This window comes from Geospiza fortis, unplaced genomic scaffold (genome assembly GCF_000277835.1).
Source record: "Geospiza fortis unplaced genomic scaffold, GeoFor_1.0 scaffold25, whole genome shotgun sequence".
NCBI classification, from domain to species: domain Eukaryota; kingdom Metazoa; phylum Chordata; class Aves; order Passeriformes; family Thraupidae; genus Geospiza; species Geospiza fortis.
In genome coordinates this window covers 272,990-299,766 of record NW_005054423.1, presented here as the reverse complement: position 1 = coordinate 299,766, position 26,777 = coordinate 272,990, and the positions used below count along the sequence as shown (strand labels likewise).

General features: G+C 40.1%; 1 protein-coding gene and 1 long non-coding RNA gene across 9 annotated transcripts in view; one reads left to right on the top strand and one right to left on the bottom strand.

Annotated features, from left to right (window-relative positions):
* Nucleotides 1-1,978: 1,978 nt before the first annotated feature.
* On the top strand, nucleotides 1,979-20,113 carry LOC115948530. 3 transcript variants are annotated; one of them, XR_004082347.1, is made up of 4 exons: nucleotides 1,979-2,068; nucleotides 3,403-3,468; nucleotides 16,782-16,836; nucleotides 20,076-20,113. It is a non-coding gene; the product is annotated as an uncharacterized LOC115948530 (long non-coding RNA). The 3 variants fall into 3 exon arrangements; XR_004082346.1 differs by having other exon boundaries at nucleotides 16,750-16,836; nucleotides 20,076-20,112; XR_004082348.1 differs by lacking the exons at nucleotides 16,782-16,836; nucleotides 20,076-20,113 and adding an exon at nucleotides 5,635-5,815.
* The window catches only part of PAG1 (phosphoprotein membrane anchor with glycosphingolipid microdomains 1), a 100,659-nt gene continuing 90,225 nt past the window's right edge, over nucleotides 16,344-26,777 (bottom strand). For all 6 annotated transcript variants that reach the window (XM_031061702.1, XM_031061700.1, XM_031061703.1 and 3 more), the window contains one exon: nucleotides 16,344-25,662. In XM_031061702.1, the coding sequence (XP_030917562.1) occupies nucleotides 25,312-25,662 (351 nt within the window). In that variant the 3' untranslated portion in view covers nucleotides 16,344-25,311. The remainder of the gene's footprint in view (nucleotides 25,663-26,777) is intronic.

Genomic DNA, 26,777 nt, shown 5'->3' with positions numbered 1-26,777 from the left:
ACTGGTACAGAAACGAAAGGAACTCCAGACAGTTCATCCTTCGACTGTGAGAGCCAACCAGTCCTGCACAGCTTTTTAAAAACCCCTCCCCGGAGGTCTTCCTGTTGCCATTAGTACTTTAACATGATTTACATGTTTATGTCTCTTAAAAGGTGTTGTTCCTCCCCTGAAAAGAGGCCAGCTCACTGGAGTTTCATGCTAGTGCTAATACAATGACTATGGTTCCCCTTTTTACAAATTAACTAGACTGAGAAAAACAAAGGGATGAACTTGAAAAAGGTAAGACTAACATTTTCCTACTTAATTAGCTGACTGAACATGAAAAAGAAAGCAAGCAGAGAGAGAAAACACTTTTTCTGAACAAAAGCAGTGGAGGACCAAAAAACCCAAAGAGTCTACGTGGAGAGCTGACACACAAGACAGATAGGCCTCTGAGCACAAAACAGAAATAACCATAAATATGTCGTTGGGCTTTTCTTACACTCAGACACACATGCACACACAAAGCTATTTGAGGGAGTTTCTATGTTGTTTGTGCTCATTTATGTGGGGTAACAGCAATGTGTGTGAGTAACAATCCCTGAAATGACACCAGAATTAAAGGAAGGATATAGGAAATGAAAGATGATAATTGAAATGCTATTTTAAGCAAATGTATTCATTAATTGTCTTAATTCAGGTGGAACTTCCCCTGCAAATTAGCATGTCAACTTCCTCTTTCTTAGTGAAGTGTCAAGGAACTCAGATTGATTCTAAAAGTCAAAGCTGAATTTGCAGAGGTAGCAATTACAAAGAAAATAACTAGCTTTTCCTTTCAAAATGAACAAATTAGATCAGGCACTCAGAAAAACATAAATATTACAGGACCCATAAAACTTATTTCAGACTCACTCTTTACATGGAAACTCCTTTATAAATCTTGTGGAAGCAAGAAAAAAAAAAAAAAGACTACATAACTCCAAGTCAACACCAGCAATAAAAATATTTACACCAATAAATTAAGCAATGGGTACAATTTTATAAGATAGTATCATTTGCATAAATTCTGTATCTTGGACATGAATACTTTCCTGTGAAAAAAGGTACTCCACATTTTTTTACTTGCATACCACACTGACAAGGCTCCAAGTAAACACCACTAACCAAAATTTAAGGGAAACAACAAATAGCCAGATAACTTGAGGATCACATCAAAGATTCCAACATGAAAATATCTCCTACCTCTCCAGCTAGCGAACTGCAACTAGCTGGAGAGATAGGACATATTTTCTGTGTTGAACATGTCCCTGTTTTGTAGTGAGTGCAGTGCTTTGTAAAAGCTAATTTTTGGTGCTGGTGGAGTTTTTTGTTTGGTTTGGTTTAGTTGTTCTGGTGTTTTTTCAGGAAAGCGCCCTGAAAAAATGGAAGTTACTCTGGAGTAACTCCTCAGTCAACTCCTTGGGAGTGTCCAGAAATATAATATGGACAGTTTTGATAGCGTTTTTTTCCCCTGAAAGGCTGAACGAGACCACACCAGTCTGTTTGTTCCGCTTTACTCGTCCGTTCTCCTTCGGGATCAAGCTGTCCCGTTCTCCATGTGGAAACGCGGCCGACCTCTTCCTGCCTCCCCCACCCTGCTCTCCTCCATGCAGAAATATCCCGAGTAAACAAACAGGTCACACAGCTCGGAGCTGGACGGGCACAACTGACGAGGACTGACATGGAAGCGGGCTGTCCCCGCCAGGTCCATGGCGCTGTCACGCCGCTGCTGACGGGCCGCTCTCCGCACCGCCCCCCGGTGCTGAGGGCCGGCCGAGCCGCGGCAGCCCCCCCCCCCTGCCCCCCCCCCCCTCCCCAGCAGCTGCTGCCGGTGTGCCTCGCTGGCCTGGCACGCGGCCCGTGCCCGCTCCAGCAGCTTGGCCGCCTTCCCCTCCAGGTCCGTGTAGAAATCCTTCCCCTCCTGGGACTTCTTCATCAGGTCCTCATAGGCCTCGTAGGAGGCTCCGAGCAGCTCTCGCCCGCAGCCGCCTCCGCTCTGCCCTTCTCCATGGCCCCGTGCGGTTCGGGCTGGGCAATAATCGGTGCCGCGGTGAGTTATAAATAAACACTGTAAAGCCCCCACTGCTTACGCGTCGGAGTGTTGTGTAAGACTTTCGGCTCCCTTAAAAAAACATCCAAATAAAGCCATTGTAATCTTCCTCTATGAGGGGGAAAAAAAAGTTCAGAAACTTTTATACAAAAGCTCAGGAATCGCCAAATGAGTAAAATGACCCAAACTTGGATCTATCACACCTCATGATCGTTGAGCTGAAATTGATAACCAGGGACCCTCTGACATGAACGCGGTTGGCACAATGTGTACACGAGCAGTTCCCTGCTTTGCAGGCACAACACAAGTGTGAGCGTGTACTGCTAAACACGCAGTGGGATTTGGGTACAATACACATTACGTGAAACGCAGCCAAGGCCGCAGCTAATAGCTGTGGCAAGTTCAATTCAACTGCAGCAACCCCCCTGGGAACAGGAAAAGGTCTTAAGTTCCATCTACTAAATCTCACTCATTTCTCTTCCGGTAGATTAGGGCTTTGGTTTTGTTTTGAAAGGGAAGATGTTGTAAAATCAAAACTGAATTTTAAAGTGGTGGTGTTTTAAGTTTTATCATTTTAACTGTAATGTTTTGGCTTGAATTTCTAAGTCTTTTGAATTCATTTTTTTGGTTTCTAAGTGGTTGGGCTTTGTTTAGAAACACTTCAGCTCTTCTGTTCTGCTGTCTTCCTTTGGTAGAGGTGTGTTGTATTTTAATCTATGATTTATGTAAGCAAAAAGAAAGCCTTGCGGGTACTAACATGTTACTAAATACAAAGGGTTCAAGTGTTTATAGAACAAACTTACTTGTGTATAATTTTTTTCTTCTATTTAAGTGAACTATCAAGTCAGGCTTTATTGTGGGAGGAGTGGAGCAGCAGGAAGGAGCAGAGGGAGAAGCCAGTCTTCCTGCAGGCTTTTTGTCTTATTGGTATTGAAGATATTTGGCCAAAAGGTGTTAACACAATGCACAAGTTTGGTGTAGATGGCAAGATAAAGAATTTCACTTGAGCTAGAGCTAATGAAGCATCTACTGCCTTGTCTGAGTTAGTAATTTGGAACATGTTACTTGGATAAACACAAAAGTGGAAAACAAAGGCAGAGTGAAGCATCTGAGGGAAGCACAACAAAGAAAAGAAGGAACAGGAATGGATGGTTCTAGTCACAGAGGAAGGACAGTAGAAAAGGAGAGGAAGGGCAAGGGAATCAAGTAGTAGGAATGGGAAGCTAGCCCCAAGCAGTGAATAATAACAGAGATGGGTATGAAGCCAATAATTTTGTTTCTAATCCTTATTTCCTCACAATTTCTCCTTGAACACAACTCTTCTTGATGGACAGCTTACAGAGAAGAAGAGGACTAGACACCCTTGTAAAAGAGGCTTGGGATAATTGCACATGACACAGGTAAGTGTACTGAAGATACCTGATACAGCTGTTGTTAAAAGTTTGGATCGTTTTCCTTTTGTGTCTCTATTCCGTGGTCACATTGCTCTTTGTGCTGCTCAGTTCAGCTGTGTGCAAAGCCCAAATTTAGGAGACTTGGGACCTAGATTACCATTTTGGTCAAATTCTTATAGAATAACAGCATTGATTTTAGAGGAGAATTAACCTCTTCTGCCACAGAGCATTAGGTGAACAACCTGATACATGAATTATTATTTCAAGTGTTTTAATTTTAATAACTAAAGTGTAGCATAGTTCTTTCAAAAAGGAGATTAGTTAACTGACACCACCCATCTTGCTAGTTATCTACAAGTAGATTACAGAGAATGATACTCCTTTGCACATGCATTTTGCAAATGTTCTCCTCGGTTGTACCCTTTATTTTGCAAATTGCAGACATTGAGATGAAGGGTCTATAATTTCCTAGCTTGCCTTTCTCTTGGAACACTGGTGCTGCACTGGCACGCATCCACTTTGCTGTGACTTCATTTGAATACAGCAAATTCTTTATTATGATGAACAAAGGGTTGCTCTCTGGTCTGCTTTGAATCTCAGTCTGCTCATGGAGATTAGTGGGTTTTGAGCAATGCCAAATCACTAAATATCTCTGCTTCACTGATCTCAAAGACATTTGTAACAATGGACTTAGTAGTACTTTTCATGCATATTCCTGCCTTTGAATGGATAATACCTTAGTAGTTCTGCTTCCCATTGCTATTAGAGTCTCCATTTCATTCAAAAGGGTTTAAATTCAAAACTTCTCTTTACTCATATGTTGTTGCTTTGAGATACATAAACACATTTGTTTGTGGTTTTAATCCTTGAATACAACTCTCCTTCACCTCTTTGCTTTTATTTGCAATTTGGGGTTTATTGTCATTCATATTACTAAGAAATACCTTGTGCCTAAACAATGTCTTATATTGATGTTTATCATATTGCTTCTGTCAATGCATTGGACAAAACCTTGTATACTAAAACAGGATCCAGAAATGACAAATTAAAAATTTTCTCAAAGACTGTTGGTCAGACTTTTTCCTGAAAATTTCTTAAGACAAGGAGTATTACTTTATCTTGATGTATGAGACAGAAAGTGATAAACCTTTAAAAAACACTGGGTTAAATTTTCCAGAAGTGGACAGATTCCAGAAACCTTGTGTTGCTGCCAGATCAAGCAGTAGACTTCTCTTTTAGTTGTTCCAGGAAAACAGCAATTAATCTCTATAGCTGGGTTTGGTTTCAGAAAATGGATGAGCACAGTGAATTACTTATTAAACTAAAGAAATTTACTAAGCTGACTTCCTTAAAAGAGTAAAAGCAAAGGTGTTCAGAACTCAGTTAACAGAAAATTCAGATCAACCAACACAGATATAAAGTAGGTAAGAGAAGTATTAAGAAAGACTTAAAAAACCCTAAATAGACCTATGTTGGTGGTAGTTTCTCTACAATGAAGTTACTCCTAGTTCAGGATTTGGCTGTTTTACTTCCAATCCATGCATGCCAAAGAATATAATTTATTCATAGTATTTCAGAAACTTTTTCTATGTGAATCTTTGAAGATTTGTCCTACTCAGTACCTTTACCTGCATTCCAAAGGCCTGTACTGTCCTTTTAATTACAAATTCACCCTGATGAATCCAGTGGATCAGCCAGGGCCTTTGCTCCTGTACATAACACACTCTGACATCAGCAATACAAAACCAAAGTGGGTGGCACAAAAACCTTTCAAGAAAGCTGTGTCACTGCTTTGCTACACTCACAGCAACAACCGCAAAGATTGTGTTTAGGGGGAGCAGCCTGCCTGAAAGAATTTCTGTCACTTCTCTTGCTCCAATGCCAGATCAGCCTGAGCTGTGAGCCCCTGATCCCTTCCACCTGCTGTTCATCATGTTAGTCAAGAAAGATACCTGGCCTCAGGCTATTAAATCTAGGGCAAGTTTTCACTGCAGGTGCTGTCCAAACTATCACCCAGCAATATGACGTCACCCTGCATCACTACTTGCCCAGGGATGTAGTAAATCTTGCTTGGTGGGATTTGTATAATTATAAAGTGTTAAAAAACTGACTCTTGTTTTTGTACTCAAATAGACATTTTGCTGAAGTGTGACCCTGGTCTTTTCTTCTCAGGTAGCCACTTCCAGCTCTTCTTACCAGATCCAGGGTTTCCACATACCAATTTTCAGCTGTGCTCCACAAGGATCCCCTCACCTTTGCTGATTTAGTTTAAACATCTTCCAGCTATCAGCATTTCCATTTTGGGTAAAAAAAAACCACAGCCCTCTAATCCTTGAGTTCTAACCATGTTCCAGCCACCTTGATTCCAGTGTTCTGACCTGGCCTGAAGATGCCAGCAATGGAAAAAGATATTACTGGTTGCCCTGTTTCTTCCCTCAAAGCATAGTTATAAGCCACAAGTTTTGCACGTAGACATGTACCAACAGGTGCTAGGCCTGTAGAAATTTTTCCATTGATCAAACTTGAATTCCATTCACAGTTACAGTCAGGGAAGCAGCTTCTAATGCAGGCACAGAGCATTTGCTAGATAATGAAGAATTTAAAAATCTGTCCATGAAACTTTGTAATACTAGATGAAGCCAGAAGGATTGTTACTTTATCTGCCCAAAATTCCCACTGCTGAAAAGAGCAAGATGATTGAATAAAAGGCAAGATTTTCCAGTTTGCCTGTCAGCAATTATGAGGAACAGGAGATAATGAGGAAAAATTAATGGCATTAATTTCAGACCAGAGTGAAAAAAAACCAACCAGTGCATGGTTCATCATAGGGCTAATACTCTATAATGATTGATGATTCTGTAATCAGAGCCCACATAGAGAGAAACAGGCTGTAAATTAAATCGTGTATTTCACAAATGGTTTGGAATTGTAATGCAATGATCAAGAATTTGCAGAGAAAGACTTTATGCCCCTTTATAACAAGCTGCAATGCTTTTAACAGAAATAATTAGGGTTCTGACAATGTATTTGTTTGAATGAAGAATTGAGTTTGACAATAAAAAATAGCCTGTAATCTGCATGTCACATGCAGCTTTCTACTGACACAGAGCCTCATGGTCTAGTGCACCAGCATTCACAGCAAATTAGTCTCAGTTTTACTGTATTGCTTAACCACACCAAGTGGTACCTAGAAAAATGAAGTTGTTTTACCAGGTCTCTGCTAATTAAATAGTTCTTACAATGGAAAAATAATACAATTATTCAGTGCTTAAAAATAGACTTAAGTGTTAAAATATGTCTTGCTATGGTTTGAACTTTCTTTTTTAGACTTAGTAGTAAGGAAAAAAGAGTAGGAGGAGGAATCCATTTCTCTTTCACTTTTGAAATCTCCAGTTTGGCAGGCCATTGGTTTCCTCAAGCAATTCACTGCAATTCCTTCCTGGAAAGCTTCCTTCTCTCCAGAAGCAAAGCAACCCTCTTAGCTTTCTATAGAAGAGGAAAAGTGCATATTGAAAGTACATTACAGTGTTCATTTGGGAAGATGACTAGAATTCTGGTTAGGAAACTGGACTAACATGAGAAAACATGCACTGAAAAGTCCATGTCAATTTGAGTTAAACAAAACAAGTCTTCTTTTGGTCGAACTCATCTACATCCAGCACATGGCAGATCAGCCATGCAGCACACAAATGCCTTTGACACCTGTAGGAACCACAGGACCTGTTGCAGCCTTTCAGAAAATCTGAGTAATCCATGAAGTTTTGGATGTCTCGTGCCCCTGTTCCACATCACATATGGACATGCTCTATTTTGGAAATCCCACGGGCAGCAGCCTTGATTCTTTCTAATGTTAGGTGTCACAGCACAGCTGACCTCTTTCTTAAGGCAGTCTAAGATGCTCTACAACTGCCACTTCTCAGAGGTTGTGAACACAGTTTTTCAGCAGCTCATCAGAAAACTGGCTAGTGTTATTAACCATGTCTTAAGCAACTGATAAATATAAAAGGATCTTACATTCTGTGATGGCTTGTGTGATCATACAGTCTAACCAGACACCATTTCTGAGTTACTGAACCTTTTTGGGGGCCAGCCTAATTGTTTCATATCCAGAGGAAGGCAATTCCAGCAATGACTACTTTTGGACATTCAGCAACTGCTCACAGAGAAGCCTGAGTCTGCTCAGGTTGGGGCAGTCCTTACCTGTGGCATCCATACTTGTGAGAAATTTGTAAGCCTTGTTAATACCGTCTCTTTTTTTTTTCTTTTTTTTTTCTTTTCTTTTTAAATAATGATTTGTTACAAATTTCCCAGCTTTTAAATATGTGACAGAGTTCTTGTCCACTTGTGGTGGCGCTTTTGAGTCAGATTTTTCGCTGATGCTGGGAAGGTGTGCGTTAGCATATGGAGGAGATGAGACAGCCATTCACAAGAGCTGTGTTTCTTGGCTAACTTTTGCACCAGTCTGGTTATGACAAGATATGAAAGTGTGTCTGTGCCATAGCTATCATCAAGGATTGTGGTGGCTGTCCCCAGGCTTGCAGGAATGAGCATGTGACAATTATGAAAAGGGACACAGCACAGGGTGACACAAGCTCCTCTCTATTGACCTCTGATTTTGATCATGAAGATAGTAGGGAGAATTTGCAATATAACTGTATGGTTCAGTGCTTCAAGTCTTTTGTTTCAATATTTTGTGCAAAGTTTTTCTCGAGTCTCCCTTGTGTTATGCATATAAACTTGCATGCACATGGCAAATTGTCTGATGTGTGTGTGATGGATTACATGGCTGGGGGGGATGCTGTGCTGTAGCCACGTACCAAGCTATCTTTGAGGGTGAGGGTACTGACAATAAGAGCACTCCCCATTGCTTCACTTTTTGCTTGTTTCTCCACAGTAGCAACATCACAGCAAGATGTTGTAGTGTTTAACCCATTCCCACAAAAGTTTAATGAGTCAAAAACCCTTTGGTTTTGTCCCATGACCATGTGGCCCTCTCAAATGTTCATCAAGTACAGGAGATAGGCCTTTAATGTGGAATAGAGGATGTAATGGTACAAAGTGCTTCTATCCCCTGTTAGCTCCCAGATGTGGTCAGCCACATGTGGTTGCCCCAGAAAAACAGTTTCCAGCTACTGCACCAAAAAAGTCTCCTTCCAGTGCTAAAATCAGTGGTCTCAGGCATGTTGGTAGCAACAACAGCTGTTGAATTTTTTCAAGTGAGCTCAGCAGACCCAAAATGAAATCTGGGTAGCCACCAAAGTCTACCCTAAAGACATGGAAATTAGAGAAATATTTTCAGTTCCAAATTTGCACAAGTGAAACAATCTTTTAAAATTTAATCCAAGGAGGTACCTACTGTGCTTTCAACTTGTCATGAGTGTTTAATGCCCTCATGACAGTTTTAGGGCTAGAGACAAATTTGAGGGGTGTTGAGCCAACACTTTTAACACATATTTCGTTTATTTACACTGCAGCTTGTTTTGTACATTGCCTACAAAATTATACTTCATAGAAGAAAAGCCTGGCAACACCAGCAAAATTGTTGTAAACAATCAGAGTGAATGCTCCAGCCTGTGTACAATTGACATGTTAGAACTCAAAATAGCACCAGAGGGAAAAAAAACAACCTCCCTTAACAAACAATAAGAACATTGTTTGTTTTTAAGAAACACTGAGCTTTGTTTTCAGTTTCTAGATTAAGCCTAATTGCCAAAAATGCCTTTGTTACTGCCTAAACCAAACTCAAGTTGGGAAGCATGGTCAATAATTATTTCAGTTAAGAATGTACCATCAAAAACCTAAGGGTGGGAATGCAAGAAGTGAACAGTTGTTCAAAATTAAGAGCCTCTTTCTCTCCCTATCCTTTGCCTCTTTTTTTTCCCCTCAGGTATAGAAATTGCAGCTTTAATGAACAGCGGTAGAAACTGAGTTTCTGAGAAAAACTAAGTTCAAAATGGAGAGCTTTTGGCAGCAGTCTCCCTCCCCCTCTCTTTGAGATCCTTAACACATGCCAATTTTTTCCTCTTAATGCATGCCAGGGCTATTGAATGCTGAAGTCACTGTTTTGAACTTAAAACCTCCTGGAACTCTGAGACATCTGTATGGAGGGTTCTTGCTGCCCTGCATATCTGCCAGAACCCAAGACTGAAATTCAGCTTTGCAGTCTTAGAAATGAAAATTATCTCAACTGCATTCTGTCTCCCATAGTTTCTCTTCCCCTTCTGGCTCTTCCACCCCATCAGGCACAAAGAATAGAGTTTCTTGTACCCTGCAGTACCCACCTTCTTCCCATTAGGAACAGAACTCTTGGCAATCTTCCCGGATACCCATGCTGTCCCAAAATTGTCTCTGGGACACGTCTTCTTTTGTGGTCACTGGAGTGAGGGAATGTCCTTTGCAGAACAAATATTACTCAGTAAAATGAGCAGGAACAGAAGTTGTTCACTAGTGACTGTTCCTACAAGTGGATGCATGTTGTATAAACAGTAAGTGTGCTAAAGCTGTCCAAGCCCATGGATTCTGGGGACTGCCTCTCTCCACATCCTTTTGCTACTGAATCTGTTCATCAGAGACAGAAATGAGTTAGGGAATTAGGCAACTTAATGGCAAGGTTTTTATTTCTGCCCTAACGGGGAGTACAATTCCTAAATTAAACAGCCCTGAGAAAAGCTAGGAGAGGGCCCCAAAACCTGCATGCAAGGAAGAAGAGCATTTGAAGTTCTGGACCCTGTGGAGACCACTGATGGATTCAGAGCCAATCATGCCAAGGGCTTGCAGCTTTCTAGGAAAAAGAGAACATATTCTGTATGGTGAGGAAAAGCAAACATGCAAGAGCACTTACTTGATAGGCCTTTGGTGTCAAATCTACAAGCTGGGTGTAGTAACATGGCAGATGTTGGCAAAGTCTGTCTGATTAAAATTCCTGTAATTTTTTCACCTACCTTAAACTATCTCTGTGTCTGTGAAGAATAAGTAGCAAGAACCCTTTGTGATGTGATAGCATTCTTATTATTTTCCTTTGTTGCAAATGTACTTTACAGAGGAGCAAATGAATTAGCTTGATCATGAATTAACTACATTTCGAATGGCACTGTGTGGCTGTCAGTGTTGCAACTTTCTTCTTCCTGCAGTATGAAAGTCGCATGTGCATCACTGGAGACAAATCCCTCCAAATGTAGTTTCTGTTGCTATTTCTAAAATACCAGAAGGAAATCTGGACATCAGTGTTATCCATGAGATATGACCTGGCCTGACCAGATATTAATCTCAAATGAGTACAAGCACTCCTCTAAATCAGTTCTGAATGCAGCCTAAAGTGTACCCAGCACTTTATATTTCCCACCATACTATAACAGAGATGACTCATGCTTTAAAGTGTTGGATTGATGCAGATTTGCCAAGAGGGCAATGGTGCACAAATAGAGCTGTGTTTAATTGAAAGGACATGCGCTCCCCATACGGATGTGGTCATGGTTGCTTAGGCTCTGAACGAGTTCATATTGCACTTCTCCAGAAGAGAACATGTGCTAACTATTTCTTCGGGCTAATTTTTTCATGCTACAAATAGTAGTTGTCATCATCTCACCCAACACAGAGGTTTCAAGACACAAGCTGTCAGAACATAATGGAATGGTTTGTATCTGTGAAAGATGACTGCCAGGAAGTACCTGCCTATCCTACATTGGGTGAGCAAACCCTTAATATCATCTCTGTGTTCCTCAGTGTCTACCTCAAGCCATTTGTTCTCAGTACATTGCCTGTTGGAGACTCTTTTGAAGTTACCTAACTCCCTTAGTGCTGCAGGGGACCCAAACACTCAGCTCTTACTTTGTGGTAACCATCTAGGGCTATAATAGCCTCACGAGTATCCTCCATACATGTTAAAGTGTTTTGGGTTTTTTGTTTTTTTGAAAGCAAACAGAAAGTTGCTCAGCTTGGGTCCAAAAAGGAATAGTTTGTTTTCTGAAGGGGTCTTTTTAGACTAATCTAAAATTACTTAATTTATTAAGAACATGCTTGTACAGCCACCACAGGCACCAAGACAGTAATTTTGGTTTTAATTTTGTCATATATGTGGCTGAAAAGCGCAGGATAACCCCCAGGCCATGTTCTCTTTGTGGAGGGGTTCCTCTTCCTGTAGCACCTCATGGTGGTGTTGCCTCCAGCTCACATATTTCCAGAGTTCTCTCTTCCAAACTCTCTTGCTCTGTGAACCACACAAATTATCACAAACAACCTGAAATCTTTCTGTCTTGAGTTTGAGGCCAATTTTCACTATAGGCCATTGCTCAGACAATTCCAAGTGGAAAGGTGCATAAGAAGAGCTTTGACAAGGGAAGATACATGATCTCAAACGTGTGATGCTCCTTCTTCTCCTCTCCCCTTGACATCCATGCATATACATAGTTAAAGAAATACATCTATCTGTCTATCTATCTATCTATCTATCTATCTATCTATCTATCTATCTATCTATCTATCTATCTATCATCTATCTATCTATCTGTCTATCTATCTATCTATCTATCTATCTATCTATATCTCCCTTTTGTGGGGTAATTACCTAGGTTGAGGCCAAACTGCAGTGCTGGTGCAGAGACATATGAGCTCTATGGGCTTGCGTGGTTCTGTGCAGGCTCCTTAGCTGAGGCTTGGAGCTGGACCTGCCAGGAGCAAGGCTGGAGCTGTGCTGAGGCAGCTTAGGGGATGTTACTCCATGTGCCAGAGGTGACTGTATATTCTGGTAACATGGGCTGCAGAGGCAGGCTGTGCCTGGGCTAGGAGGCTTGCCAGACACCACATGTGTTGGAGAACACTGTGGATGAACCCAGGAGGACCTAGTGGGAATTTGGGAGCCATGGAAAAAAGTAATCTCACTGTTTAGAGTATCATAAAAAACCTATTACAATGAACAGCAGAGAATGGACTTTACTCCCACTCATCTCTTTGCACTCATCTGTCCAATGAGTACTTTAGCTGCAAATTTTAAAGGATGGGATCCTTGTCATCTTATGCTTCCACTTATCAGTCTTCATAGTGTCAGCTGCAGACATGCCACAGACAAGTGGCAATCAACATCTTTCAATCATGTACCAAACCTTCAAGTGTTACTTAAGCTGGAAAATCTGGAGGGAAAGAAACTTCAGGTTTACAAATAACTTCACATACTTCATACAGTTTTGTGCTATTTTTTATGCTTACAACTACTGAGACAGTTTCTGTGGGCAAAACCCCACACCTCATCGAGCAACTAAAGCCATTGTAAATAAGGTCACAATACTGCTTTTCTGTAAAAATCCTCTTATTTGGTGAATGAGGTGGCTGTATGGGATCTGCTTCAAAGAGTCCAAAGGGATAAGGCTTTGGAGAGATCCAAGAAAGCTGATTGATATTCAAGCTTCACTTCCTCCAAGGTCAACAGGGGTCCATCTTAAGGAGCAGGAAGTCAGGCAAAAATACCAGGAGACCTGCAAGGATGAACAAGGAGCTTCTGGCAAGATTAGAACACAAAAATGAAGTATATAGAAGGTGAAAGCAGGGACAGGAGGCCTGTGAAGGATACAGAGATGCTGTCCAAGCAGGCAAGACACAGGAAAGCCAAAGACCAACCAGAATTAAATCTGGTGAGGGGTGTCAAAGGCAACAAGAAGGCTTTCTGTAATTAAACCAGTCACAAAAGGAGAACTAGGGAAAATGTGAACCTGCTGCTGCTGAAGGTGGCAGGGGCCCTGGTGGCAGGGGCCCTGGTGACACAGGACACAGAAAAGGCTGAGATACGCCGCCTTCACCTCAGTCTGTACTAGAAAAACCTGTCTTCAGCAATCCAAGGACCTGGAAACAGAGGGAAAGTTTGATGCAAGAAACACAAAAGTGAGGTAGAAGAGGATCAAGTTACAGAATGCTTAAACAAAATGGACATGGACCCCAGCGGGATGCACCCAAAAATGCTGAGGGAGCTGGCTCATGTCATTGCATTTTGATTATCTTTGGATGATCACGATGGCTTGGAGAAGTGCATGAAAACTGGGGGAAAGCAAATGTCACTCCGATCTTCCAAAATGACCTGAAGGAGTACTCAAGGAACTGTGTGTTTGAAAGACAAGCTACTGATAACTCTCCTCCAGTCTGTGACAGCCTCAGCCCTCTAACCTAGAAACAGCACAGTGGTCGCTCTGCTGCTGGGTTGCAAGATTCATTACATTACTTGGAGCAGCAGCTGTTTGCTTCCTTCAGAACCCATCCAGACTTCATTTTGCCCAGACCCTTTTTTATCTTTGTATTTTGCTGCTGAAAATAAGCTGCAGGTGAGAAATTAGGAAGACCTCTGAATGTTAGTTTGAGTGCCAACTTTCAAGTATCTGCTGGACAAGGCTTGGCTCTCTGCTGGTTGACATGTAGCCTCAGTGCAGCCTTAGAAAGTTCAGGTTCATGTTTATTTGTTTGTTTTACAGGCTCCCATAATTTTCCAGAAAAATAAAGGAAAGAAAAAACCAGTGACTTTTAGGATAATCTGACTCTTGTAGCTCAGCCAACCCCTTAACAGAATTTTGTGGCATAAAGGAAAACTGGAATGCTAGCCTTAGCTTTTTGTTCTTGCCAGATTTTAAGGATTACTACATAAATGTGGAGCATGTATGTGGTTTTCTAAATAGGTGACACAAACCTTTTGCGTTATAAAAATACTTCATCAGCCCAAATTAGAGATTGCAACCAGATCTTATTTTTTATTTCATCTTGTGGCAAACTGAAATCCTGAATAATAGTTATCCTCGTTATTATTATCTTACATTATCCTAATAATCCTTAATTACATTAACTGATAATGGGATTTACATGCCATTTCAGTCACATCTGAAAATATGCAGATCTTGACTACTTTGGTCAATAAGCTCTTTAGCAGGAGCCATTTCAGAAGAATCTATTGTAGCTCTAATTTGCTTTCTAGCACCATGACACACACAGGATCCCTGTTTTCTGCCTGAACTGACAGTTCTCTGTTCTTGCCTATCAGTCCTTCCACAAAGGCTGCACAGAAATTCCAGTCGTGTGAGTTATATGAAAGGTCAATCTCATTTATGTAATAGCCAACTGAGAAGAAGTAGTGCTGAAGTATCTTGCCAGCTACAGTGCTAGGAAGATCATGCCACTGTAGTTTTGGGCTTTTGAAACAAATCTGTCAGACACATTTTCTACGAAGCAATGTCAAGCCACTCTTTAGCTCCAATGCTTTGTAGTTCAACATAATGCTATGCTCCATGAGCACAGGATGAACTGGGAGTCTTTCAGTGAATGTGTACCCAATTAAAAGTAAATTGTCAGCCACACTTCACAGGGACTAATTCTACTTTAAACACCAGGTGTCACTGCAGTATACTCCTGACTCCACACCAAGCTCCCATCAGGTTAAAGCTTTTCTTTTAAGTGATGTCAAAGCTTTTGGAGAACAAAGATGCTGGCACTTTCTGTTCCCAAGTATCTCCACACAGCTATATGATTAGCCAGAATCTGGGAAAATTGTTCAATATTTCAACCAGCCACATTTATAGTTCTATGTGGTTGGCCTCAAACATGAAGCTAACCACAGTAATAGAGCAATTTTATGGCTGAGAGCAACTATTCAGAATGAAGAATACAAAAAAAAATATGTGAAACAGTTCTCTTGATAATAATGCTGCATGCACTTTTTTTTTCTGAAGAACAGCCTGTATTGGATAATATTCAACAGTTACTTAATACAAAATTTATATCGAATTGCATAATTTGCAGCTTCTTAGCCCATGAACAAATGTTCAGGAAAAAGCAATCTTCTTTTACACTTATCAGATCCTGAATGATTTTGCACATGAAATATTCCTTAGTTTTACAAATTCTCTTTTTGACCTAGAACCTTGTATCTTTTGAGTATTAAAATATACTCACCCAGATTAAACATTAAAAAGCCATCACTTTGACAATGAACAGATACTACTTGTCTGTCTAATTTCTTCAGTCTCCTAGCTTGGCATAACTAATCCCTGTCTGCACTGTGAATTTTCCAGAAACCTGTTCATCAGTAAATACTTAGTATTAAGTGGGTAAAGCTGCCCTTTTACTATCTGTAATTAAAGATAATGAGGAGGAAGGTGCAAGTCATGGAGAGTGCAAGCCCCAAAAGGTTAGGTAAAACCTAAAATTAGCCTCATGCCCTAGTGTACAAAGGGACCTTGTTCCAGTGACATGCTTAAAAATGACATTTCTTTGTGTTAGACTTACAAGCAGAATCTGTGTTACATATTCAGCAGTGTCCTAAGTCACCTGCCTCTGAAATGCTTCAGGATGCTCTTAAAAGTATTTCTACACAAATGAGTCTTGCTACTGACAGAGAGGTGCAGCAAATGGATGGGGAACATTACCTAGAGAGCATCTATTACAAAGGAAAAGGAATCAAATGCCACGGCAATTTCAGAGGATAATCCATAGGGCTGATAATTGCAACTTTAAAAATGCTGAAAGCTGCACAACTTTGAAAGGCTCAAACCCAGTATTCTCACCTGCATTAGAGAGCATAGTGCCACTATTCATGGCAGTCCCTGCTTTAGTCAGAGACAAAGTTGATGCTGTTGTGTGCATGCTTGAATCTTGACAGGATTGTGGCTCTGGGAGGAGTAAGGTGCTATATATCACAAAGAAGTCTTAGTAGTTCTTGTCAGATAATGAAATCGGCACAAAATTCCCAGAACAAAGAGAATTCTGTAAAATAATGCAGGTTTAAGACCTGCAGGATGAAGTGACTGCAAGGACTGAATAATACATTTGTTAAGAAAACAACTAAAAGAAGAACAGGTAAAAACCAACCACACAACCAACCAACCAACCAACCAACCAACCACTAAAACAAAGGACAAAGCTTATTTATTGTGGTTTATTCTGTCTGGCTATTGAATTTATGTATAGATTTTAATCCAGTGAATTTTGCCAGGATTTTTGAATTAAATTAATTTCATTGCAATGTAACATGTTTCCCATTTGACATAATTTACATGGATTTCCAATAAATTTGAGTTATTTGCAAATATAATAACCAGAGAAAATGGCAGAGCCTCTTTTAAATGCTTTCAGAGAATACAGTACAGAATCATATGAATTTTCTTCTGCATATAAACAAGTAAATATTAGGATGCTACTGTACATAAATAAAACTTGCATTTTTTATTATTGGCCTATGTTCTTACTTTTAGATAACTGCTTCATATGTTCATGTAGCATTTTCCCCCAGAAATATTTACATAAAACTTTCTATCTTTACAGTAAATAACCATAATTGCCTACTGTGCTTTCAGCAGCCAAAAGCTGAATTGGCTATAGAAATATGTGATGAAGATTCTTGAAACAAAGGTATGACTAAATGACATCAACTTGTGTATACTATTACAAAATATTGAGAGGAATTTAATGGCATTTGTTAATTTACAAAATGCAGTTTAGTGTTGGATCTGAACTGCTCTAACAGTAGGATAAGCCCTGCAATTACAGTTAAACTACAATTTATGGAACATACATTCTGCAAAACTACAGTATTTCAGTGTTTGCAGTGATGTTGATTAAAAAAATTTGATTTCAAACAGTTAGCAAGCCAAATAACTCTTCTTGTAGCAAACAAGCCTTAGCTAATGCCATCTCAGAAGTCTGCATGCACTGACTCCATGCATTGTGTATATGGCACGATCACTGAGCTGCTCTCTGTGCCCACAGAGCTGAACTTTGCAGGATATTCAACTATATCCACTCTAAGATAGCCAGAACAGTCCTAAGCCTCTCTTTACACAAGCTCATACTGTTTTGAGGATTTTTTGCAGTTCTGTGTCAGTGATCAGAGACTCAAATAGTTGTCCAGAAAACAAATTTGTTGCTAGAACATTATGTAAGAGAACTTTGCTTGGAGATATTCCAGTAACATGTATTTTTTCCATTATAAAACAATGGATAAAATAAACAAGTGTCTGTATTTACAAATTCTTATCCACTATGTTCTTGGTATGCAGTGTTCCATATATAAAGCAATTTTATGCTGAAGCTCATATAGCACCCGATTTTAAGTGACTCTTATTGAGGCATGATTTTAATAATTAGCTATTAGACATAATTATCCCTATAACTGACTATTTTTTGTTGTTTCTATGGAAGTCATATCAATTCACTAATATAAAAAAAAAGAAAATACATTTCACTGAAAATACAAACAAAAGTACCTATCACTAAACCAAACTTCTAAACTCTTAGGGCCCACTCCTGCAGCCTTGGCTCATGCAAAGAATTCTATTTAAATAAAGTAATCCAGTTAGAGTTGGGTTTTTTGTTCATTTGGGTTTTGTTTTTTGCTAAAAACCCCATATGATGCAAGTCCAGATCTACACATGGTGCTTACTTTAGTGCATTTACATTTGTCCTTATTGGGTTTCTAATAGAACAAAAACATGTATTTAGAATTTATTAATTTCCATTCTGTTGATATGGAGGCTTGATGAAAGATAATCCAGCTGCATCATGGTTGGGCGGTGATGACTTGATCCTGCATCTCTCTATATAGGGAATACTGAGAAGAATAAACAATGTTATCTGTCTCTTGTGAGACTCTCAGCAACTCCTCCCTTTACTGTAACCTTTTCTACCTTAAAAATGTTTCAAAACAGGTTGTCTGTGGGGTGGGGGAAGTGCAAATGAAATTTAACATTGTTACTTTACCTTTCTTCCTAGCTGCTGCTGTGGGCTGTACCTGTTTTACCCTGACAATGAATGCTCTTTTGTGGTTCTGAAGGTGCTCTTAGCACACTTTCATCTAGAATGACTGATCAGACTGAGAAGAAGCAGCTCACATGCCCTTCCCTAAGTTAAAGAGGTTGGGACTGTGAATAAAGGGCCATTCCTAAGTAGTCATGCCACAGAGATGAGATGAGATGAGATGAACCCTGCTGGAAATCATGAAGTTGGTACATACATGCAGAAACTCAGAAACTCAGGAGCCAGCACAGTGGCTCATTTCAAAGACCTGTCTGCTGGTAGGATGTGCTGAGGAGACTGGTTATGTGACCTTTCTCAGTCTCAGATACAAAGAGCAAATTCCAGTATCCTCAGACATGTAAGAAAGCAGGTTCTTGTGCTCTTAGATAATGCTCTTAGATAATGTCTCTTTAATAATGCATTTAAACATTGTGATGATTCACATCTTATATGTGTCTTTGACTGTCATGTGAGTGCTTGCAAGCTACAGAATTTCTTGCCTAGAAAGAAAGTGAAGACCTCCACAGATGTCCTCCAGACAGGATGCAATTACCTCAAAACATCAGACTGAAGTCCAGGCTTCTGAATCTCACAGGCACATTGAAAAGGTCCCATTCAGAAGTGTTAATGTGATGCAGTTTCTGTGCCCTCTGTACAACTGTCATATTTCACTAAGGACAAAAGAGATTCTCAGGTGGTGACAGATGAACACAGTGGGGAAGAGCAGTCCCATAAATAAGAGGGTAGTCCAAATCCCACCTATGCTGAAAGTTAAAATATGAGTTATAATTGTTTTCTTTTTAGACATTAGGAACTGAAAACATCAGAACTGTCTCTTTTTTCTTTATAGTAATAAGATTCGTAATGTTTAAGCCCCCTTCCTCAATATAGCAAGATTAAAAGGACAAGAGTTGGTTATATTGTCTTGTAGTGAATAGGAGGCATTCTGAAATCTCAAATGAAGCATTCTGAAGTCAAGTTACTTACATACCTTATAAATAACCTAAGCCAATTGTTGCATTATCATAAACTATAGGAAATAACATACCTGCTTTCTAAATGAAAAAAATTGTATTTTCTGTACAAACACACGCTAGTTAAAATTAGCCAATGAATTTGCAGAGACAAAGCCCTTGTCAGACTGTGCTATTATTACAATAAAAGAACACCACAAATGAAAGCCAATATTTAGGAATGTGTATGGCAAGAGAGCACCACATACAGTAGTCAAGTGCAATAACAGTGAGCATCTTTAATTTTACAGAAACATCCATATTTTTAGGCACTTTGCTATCATATTTCTAGTGACTGTCCTTCTGGCCAGCTTAAAACTGAAGGCCTCCAGAAACAAAACCTCACAGCTTGTAAAAACAGAACTGTAAGATTTATATTTCCCATAGACTAGGCACAGACCAGTGTGTTTGTAATTTAAAGATAATCTGTGCATTTCTATGGAAATTGGGGTGCCAGAGCTAAAATATATCTACATTGTGTAGACACTCTTGCTGACCTTTGGATTATATGTAAATTAAGTATTATCAATTAATCAATGGGAACCTTGTATTACAAATAAATTGTCATTTTTCTGCTGTTCAGGAGAAAAGAACAGTGCCTACTGTATGTGATATCCTAATGCACTCCTGGAAAATCACCACATAGGCAATTAACTTGTTTAACAAGCTTTGTAAGCCTGGCATATTTTATGCTGACCAGCCAAGGGGGTTCTCTCTCCTTGAAGAAAGGGAACCCTGTATTTTTGCTCTGTGATGTTCCATTTATCTTTAACATAATCCTGAACACATGTTGCTTGCCAGCAAGATATATATATTTTATATATATATATTTTCTTTTCTGAGGCTGAGATCTGCTCTGGCAATGACTTCAGCCACCACCCTGCCAGAAGAGATGCTACAAATCAACTTCAGCACCAGGATATGAAATTGTATTAACAGTAATTATGTTCCCTGCTCCCAGGAAGGGACCTGCCCTTGAAAGTCTTCAGCACACCACCAAAGGAGCATCTGTCAGGCTAAGCATCTTTCTGCATTCTTCTGTTTTGCAGCAGACTACCACACCAAATTACTTGTGAGGCATGTAAAAGCCTTATTCAGGCATACTTCAACCTCAAAAAATAAAACTCATCTGAAATAACTGGTTATTTGCCTAAGAGCAAGAGCCCCTCACTGGAGTGTGGTCCAAATTGAAATGTTTGATACAACAGATTTCTTACAGTCACGTGGCAAACAAATGTATATGCACAAGAGGAGACAGAAATCAAGTCCTTGAGCTGGGGTATGATGTTTCCAGTCCCACAGTGCACAGATGAGAGTCCTCTCTAGCTGCTTCCAAGCCAAGTCACCTGGCCTGAATGGCTGCTTTTAAACACCCGTGTCCCAGCCTGGGCAGGGCTGCCACATGGGGTGACTCTGCCCTGGCTGCAGTGAGACGAGCAAGAGACAGGGCAGCACTGTCAGCTTCTGTAGTCAAGAGCAGCACAGTTAACATGAAGTTCTGGAAAGCAGACAATACCAGAGAGAGCACTCTGTGTCACTGCTTTACACATGCAAACCATTTATCCAGCATCTTACAGAAGCACCATTGAGAGATTGAACTGAGAGCACCGCGAACACGGAATCGTGTTCAAACCAGCAGACAGGAGCTGTTTAGGGAGCCATGGAGAAGCATGCAGCCCCTCAGGATGGATTCCTTGAAGGCACGATAGATGAGAGCTTGGAGAAAAGGCAGCTGGTCATCAGCCAGCTGAAACTATGGGGATGAGCCAGCTCTGGGTTACTCATGAATATGAATCCCCACACTACTCATCCCTCACCCCATGGATCCTGCTACATGTAAGCAAGCCTGCAATTTATATGAATAGAAAGACTAAAGCAACAAATTGTTCACAGTTGACATGAACACCACCTCCCTGAATGCTCACTATTGTAAAAGCTAGGTTCTTCAAAAGAAGACTGATAATTCTTATTGCAAAGCTTGGTCATCATAGCTACATTACTGGGCTTTTTAGTGGATGTTTGTGAGTGACTATTGCTATTGTAGGGCTAACTGAGGTCTAGTTAACTGAGTTAACATTAAATGTGTCTCTATAAAGATGTTTCCAAGTTGGGACAAGTAAACGTTGGGGTTGTCCCTTTGTACTTTTGAGTTAAACACATACAGTATGGAAAAGAGTATGGAAGTACTAGCTACTTTGTAGAAAAGGCACTATAACTGATCTAACTGTGGTAATTAGGTACATGCCCATGCTACAGGTATCTGCAAAGAATTTATTTCTCTCTCTGACTGAGAAAGTTATTCTACACTCATGGTAGAACAGGATGACTGGTTTACATATTGGATTAGCACTGGTCTAGGTATGTGGTAAGAACAACTCTCATGGAAGACACAGATTCGTGGAAGAGATGTCTGAACTGCATTTCCTATTTTCTACCCGTTCCCAGAGGGAAATCAAAAAGACCTCTTCACTAGTGCAGTTATATACACATTACAGCTTCTGTTGGCCTTACTGTGGCAATTTGCTGGGAGATCTTATTGTACAGTTGTGCCAAAAAAAGGAAGCAAAGAAATAGACTGTCAATCTTCCCCAGAAAACATCACCAGGTAACAAACACTTCATTTTGGATGTTGATATTTTATTTAGGGATATGGTGAAAGAGTTAAAAAGAGCAGTAAAGAGACAAGTAGAAGAAACTCCCTTTTCTTTACAGTCAGATGAATCTCTTTGGGAATTACTGCTGGAAACATCTGTCTATCAAATGTATTAATGAAAAGGAAGCATTGACAGCAGCCATAAAGGAACAGGTATTACTTCTGGGAAGAGGGAACTAAACCAGAACCTTGATTCTTTGTCAAGAAATGTAAATACTCACTTACCAACCTAGGTCTGAATTCTAAACCATTTTCATTTAGCATTAAACTACATAATGGAGATTGCAGGGGAGTTACGGATTCCCCCATACATCCTTGTTCAGGAGGGTAATTAATTTTTGCAGCTTTTAAGTCCAGTATGTGTGAGTCTCAAGGCCGAGGGCAGGTACATATCCCAAAAGCAGCAATCCGAAATGTGAATTGCTTCTCCATGAGACTGAGGTCTGATGAACCATTAAAGGGTTGTGACCAGCCTGAAAGTAACTGAAAGAGGAAAGAATGTGCCACTGCCACAGCACTGCAGACATGGTACCAGCTCCCAGTGCAAGGCTGTAGGAGACAGGTTAAAAACAGAAACCAAAGAAAGAAAAGAGGGGGAGGAAAATTTTTCTTTCACTATGTAAAAGGGAAGCCTGGGGGGGGGGTCTCAGAAGCAGTTGTCAGAACAGAGGAAAGAAAGAACGGAAGGATTTGTGTCCCTTCCTACAAAGCAACATTTCTGATCTGGCTGTGAAAGACAACAGAATGACTGGACAGTCCTCCACCATCCTTTGACTTGCTGGTCCCAATGGGGGTATTTCTAGAGTGATGTTTGCTTTTCTTCTTTTGCACCTTAAAATTTTACAATCAAGAATTCAGTGCTATTCTTTGCTATCAACTGACATTATCTAAAGATATCTTTGAATTGGTCTTGAAATTGAATCCAGTGAACCTGGCAAACCTTATGTTCCTACTGTTTCTCCAAAAGCAGTCACCCATGCAGAACAATAACTACATCTTGAGATGCATTTGGGAATATCAGGAGTTGAGGTTTGCCTGCCACTAAACTGCAGGAGTCAGACTGAGGACTACATGTATAAACTGGTACCCCTGAGCAACGAACAGACAGCAAACACACAGTTAAAGACTAAAGAAATTCTCCAGACTTAGCATGACAAATCTTCTGAAAAATGGTGTATCTTTGGCCTTAAACAGTGTGAAGTAGAAGGAGAGAACATTCAAAGGTGAACTTCATGAATTCACATTCAAGGAAACAGAAACAAAAACTTTTATAAAGGCAAAAACTCCAGAAAGCAGAACCACAGTCATCCTTAAAAAGCACTGAAGTGGAATCAAAGGGTTTGCTGCAGCTGTCAAAACATGGCAGCATGGTCAAGAACAGGATGGATGTGGAGTGGTCTGAACTGCTTCTCCTCCAAGGAAGAGTTGTAGATCGATTGTGTTGCACTGTCACACAAGGTCAGGATCCACAAAGTTTGAACCACCCCGTGGGCTGACTGCTCAACTGCACTGCTCCTCAGAGCTGTACTACTTGCAGGCAAAGCCTGTAAATCAGCACACTTCTCTCAGTTATGAAGCTATTTCTAATAAATGTGTTAACCAGATCTATGCTTGCTCTTTATAGTACCAAGTCATGTTGAGAACTGACCAAGGATCCGAGAAGGGCTCAACCTTCAAAACCCAGTACCAATTGAGCTGAAAGTAAACCAGTTTTGTTTACTACAGAATAAGCCAACCTCAGTTTATGTACTGTTTATTTTGAATTAAAAATAAACTGCTCTTCAAGCACATGCCAGATATTATGTATGTGAATGTTGCCAGCTTGGACTATAACTTATACTTGTGTCCAAATTACAAGTGTATGCTTATATACATGGGGATATGTGCACATGCATGTCACGCAATGCTAGTTCTTTACTCTTGGACTATTCTTGTACCATTGTACTATTTATTGTATTATTATTGAAGAAAAAAGGTACCAATCCAGTACCTGCTTATTTCATCCAAGCACTGTACTTTTTTTTCACAGTAACAGAATAACTCAGCATTTTTGAAAAGCCAGTGGCTTTCAAACTGTTTTTCAGAGGCCCAAGTAGGTCTTGGTTGCCCTCCTGCTCCTTTTAGGAGAAGAACAAGGAGGACCAGTGGCTATGCCTGACTAAATCCCACTGTCTCTTTTGCCTCTTTTTTGCCCTTTGGCAGTGTTCTTTTACATAGACTCCATGATTTTAGCTTAAAAACAGCAAGGCATGTTCCATTTCCCTGCTCAAGGAGACAGAAAAAGTCAACAAAACAACCCCAAAGCAATTTTCATTTATCTACTTTTGAAATAGGAAAAAAAAAAACCAAAACAAAAATCAAGCCCAAATAAAGAATGGGATTCCTCCTGTTACAAACCCTAGTAAGTTAATCTATAAAAACTTTGAAGATGAAAAATATGTTGTAAAAAAAAAAGTATTACCCACTGAACACAGTACAGAATTTTTCCTATATAAGAAACTAGACAAACATTAAAATAGTTCAGTCTTTAAAAAGGGCAAAATTCTGCAAAAAAAAATTACTTAACACTACTAAGGTTAGATTACACATTATGCCAATGCATTCAATTGCACAATTTTTGCAACATGACAGTGGTCTGGGGTGTGTATGTGTAGGTGTTTATGTCCATTTGAGGGAAACAGTGCAAGAATGCTAAGGGTGACCGTTGCCATTTTAAAGGGGTATTTCACAAATAATCAAACAAAACCCCTACAAATACCAGTACACATCTCAAATACTGCAAGTCACATTCTACAGCCCTTGACATTAAGAAAAAAAAAAAGAAACAGAAAAAAGAAAAAGCCAGCAGAATTAATTCAAGTACATTTGGAGTCAGTCCCTTGTGAACTACTGTTGTTTGCACTTTAGTTGCAGTGAAGGTGGACAGAGTTCCCCAAAAGACACAGAAGTGAGTGCATCTTCCCCAGCCCCACAGAGTAAGTCTGAGTTGAGGTACAATTCTCCGTGGTTTGCTCAACATTGCAGATGCCAAAACTTGAATGAAAAATTATGCTTGAAAAACACTTGGAAGAAAATTACATAAAATAATCTCTTAAAATGAGAAGCTAGTTTTGTGTAAAGGTAGTCTTTTTGGTACGTAATCCTATCAAGACAACAAGCGTGACACTCCTTCCCAAATTGCATTTGCCTTGGAGCAAATAACAATAAAGAAACCTTTACATTTTCCATTTACATCAGGTCATCTTTCTGACCTGAGGTACCCTTTCCCATGAGCCTTGATCCACCACCCAGAAAAACGAGCAGGTATCACACCCTGGCTGAAACGTACATTGTTTCTTCACAACTTGTGTTCCATAGGAAAAGCACTTCCCTCTCCATGTTTCATTGTCCTTTGAAAATAACAGCGTGGAAATCTACTGCCAGTGGTTAAAGTCTGGTGAATTCCCTGTGGTGCTGCAAGTCCCCTATGCTCTCGTAGTCGCTCTCTCCTGAAAGAGCAGTGTGGTTTGTGTTGGGCACCACCAAGGTCCTGTCTTCCTCTTGGCTCACTGCCTGGATGGCTTCATAGTCCGGCTCCAGCTCCCCGTTTGCTCTGTCCGCTGACTGAGGCACAGTGGTGGAATTGAGGGCGTTTTCAAAGTCCTTCACACTTGCATAGAGGCCACTGCAAATGGACGGGGACCTCTGAGATGCAATTTCTTGAATACAGGTGTAAGGAGAATCCAGTGCCTTGATGGTCTGTCCCGGCTTACTCACCGATGAGTACATGGCTGAGATCTAAGAAAAGGAGACACCTGCTGAGTATGGAGCATGGCATAAAGCTTGTGCACCAGTCTATACCCTTGTACTACAAGGATGTTGGTTATTTAAGAAAAGACAGGATCTTCTGATCCAAAGATATCCATTCTAAAAGGATATGACTTTTTCCTTGGAAAAAAAAACCCAACTATTTCTTACAAATCCTTCCTTTTCTGGCATGCATTTATAGATTGGTTTTCTTAAAAAAAAAAAAAGACTGCTTTATAAAATGTTTATAAATTTAAAACTTCCTTGAATATAAAACCCTGGTGAGAAAATTAGAATTAGGCAAAAGGGAATGGCTTTGTAAGCAGGAGCTCTTGCAAATTTTACTATGGTCCTGGAGTCAATTTAGATTCAACAGGGAGAGAGGCATCAAAGGGAGGATCAGATTGAACTGCTGTAATGAAGGATGCTGTCTGATCCTTAGGGCTTTAAAAATTATTATTGTTACTATTTTTAATGGTAGTGGCCACTTTTCTGCTTTTAGAGACACTGCAATAGAAGAATAGTTAATTAATAATTAATAGTTAATTGTTCTTGTAGGCAGGACTTGATAGGCACCAACACATGTGAAGACAACATTAAAAATCTGTAGATAAATTACTCAGATAACAGCAAGTAGTGCCAATACTGATATGCAAGGTCTGCTCTGTTGACTACACTTTGCCTACAAAGAAGAGCTGCTTCTCAGGCATTGAGTATGTGAACTTTGGACTGGAGACTGAAACCTCTCAGCTGTAAACAGCAGAAAGGGAGCCAGCATTTTATTCCTAATTAAAAGTTTCCTCTGGTGAGGGGGTACACTTCAACAAGTGCATGAAAGTGGCCCTTCATGAATATCCACACACACATCCCTCTGCTCAGGGATTACCTGGGCTGTTGCCAAGCACAGGAATCAGTCTTAATTCCCTCTCCCAGGCCAAATGGATACTAGCCCTTGCACAGGACAGATGGCTGAAATTCCCTGCACAGCTTCTCTGGTACCCAATATCACAATGCAACATAGCTCTTCCATTACAAGTCTTTCCCAAGCATGCAAAGCCATTCTGGGTTTGTATCAATCCAGTTAAAAGAGTAGATTAGCATAAAAA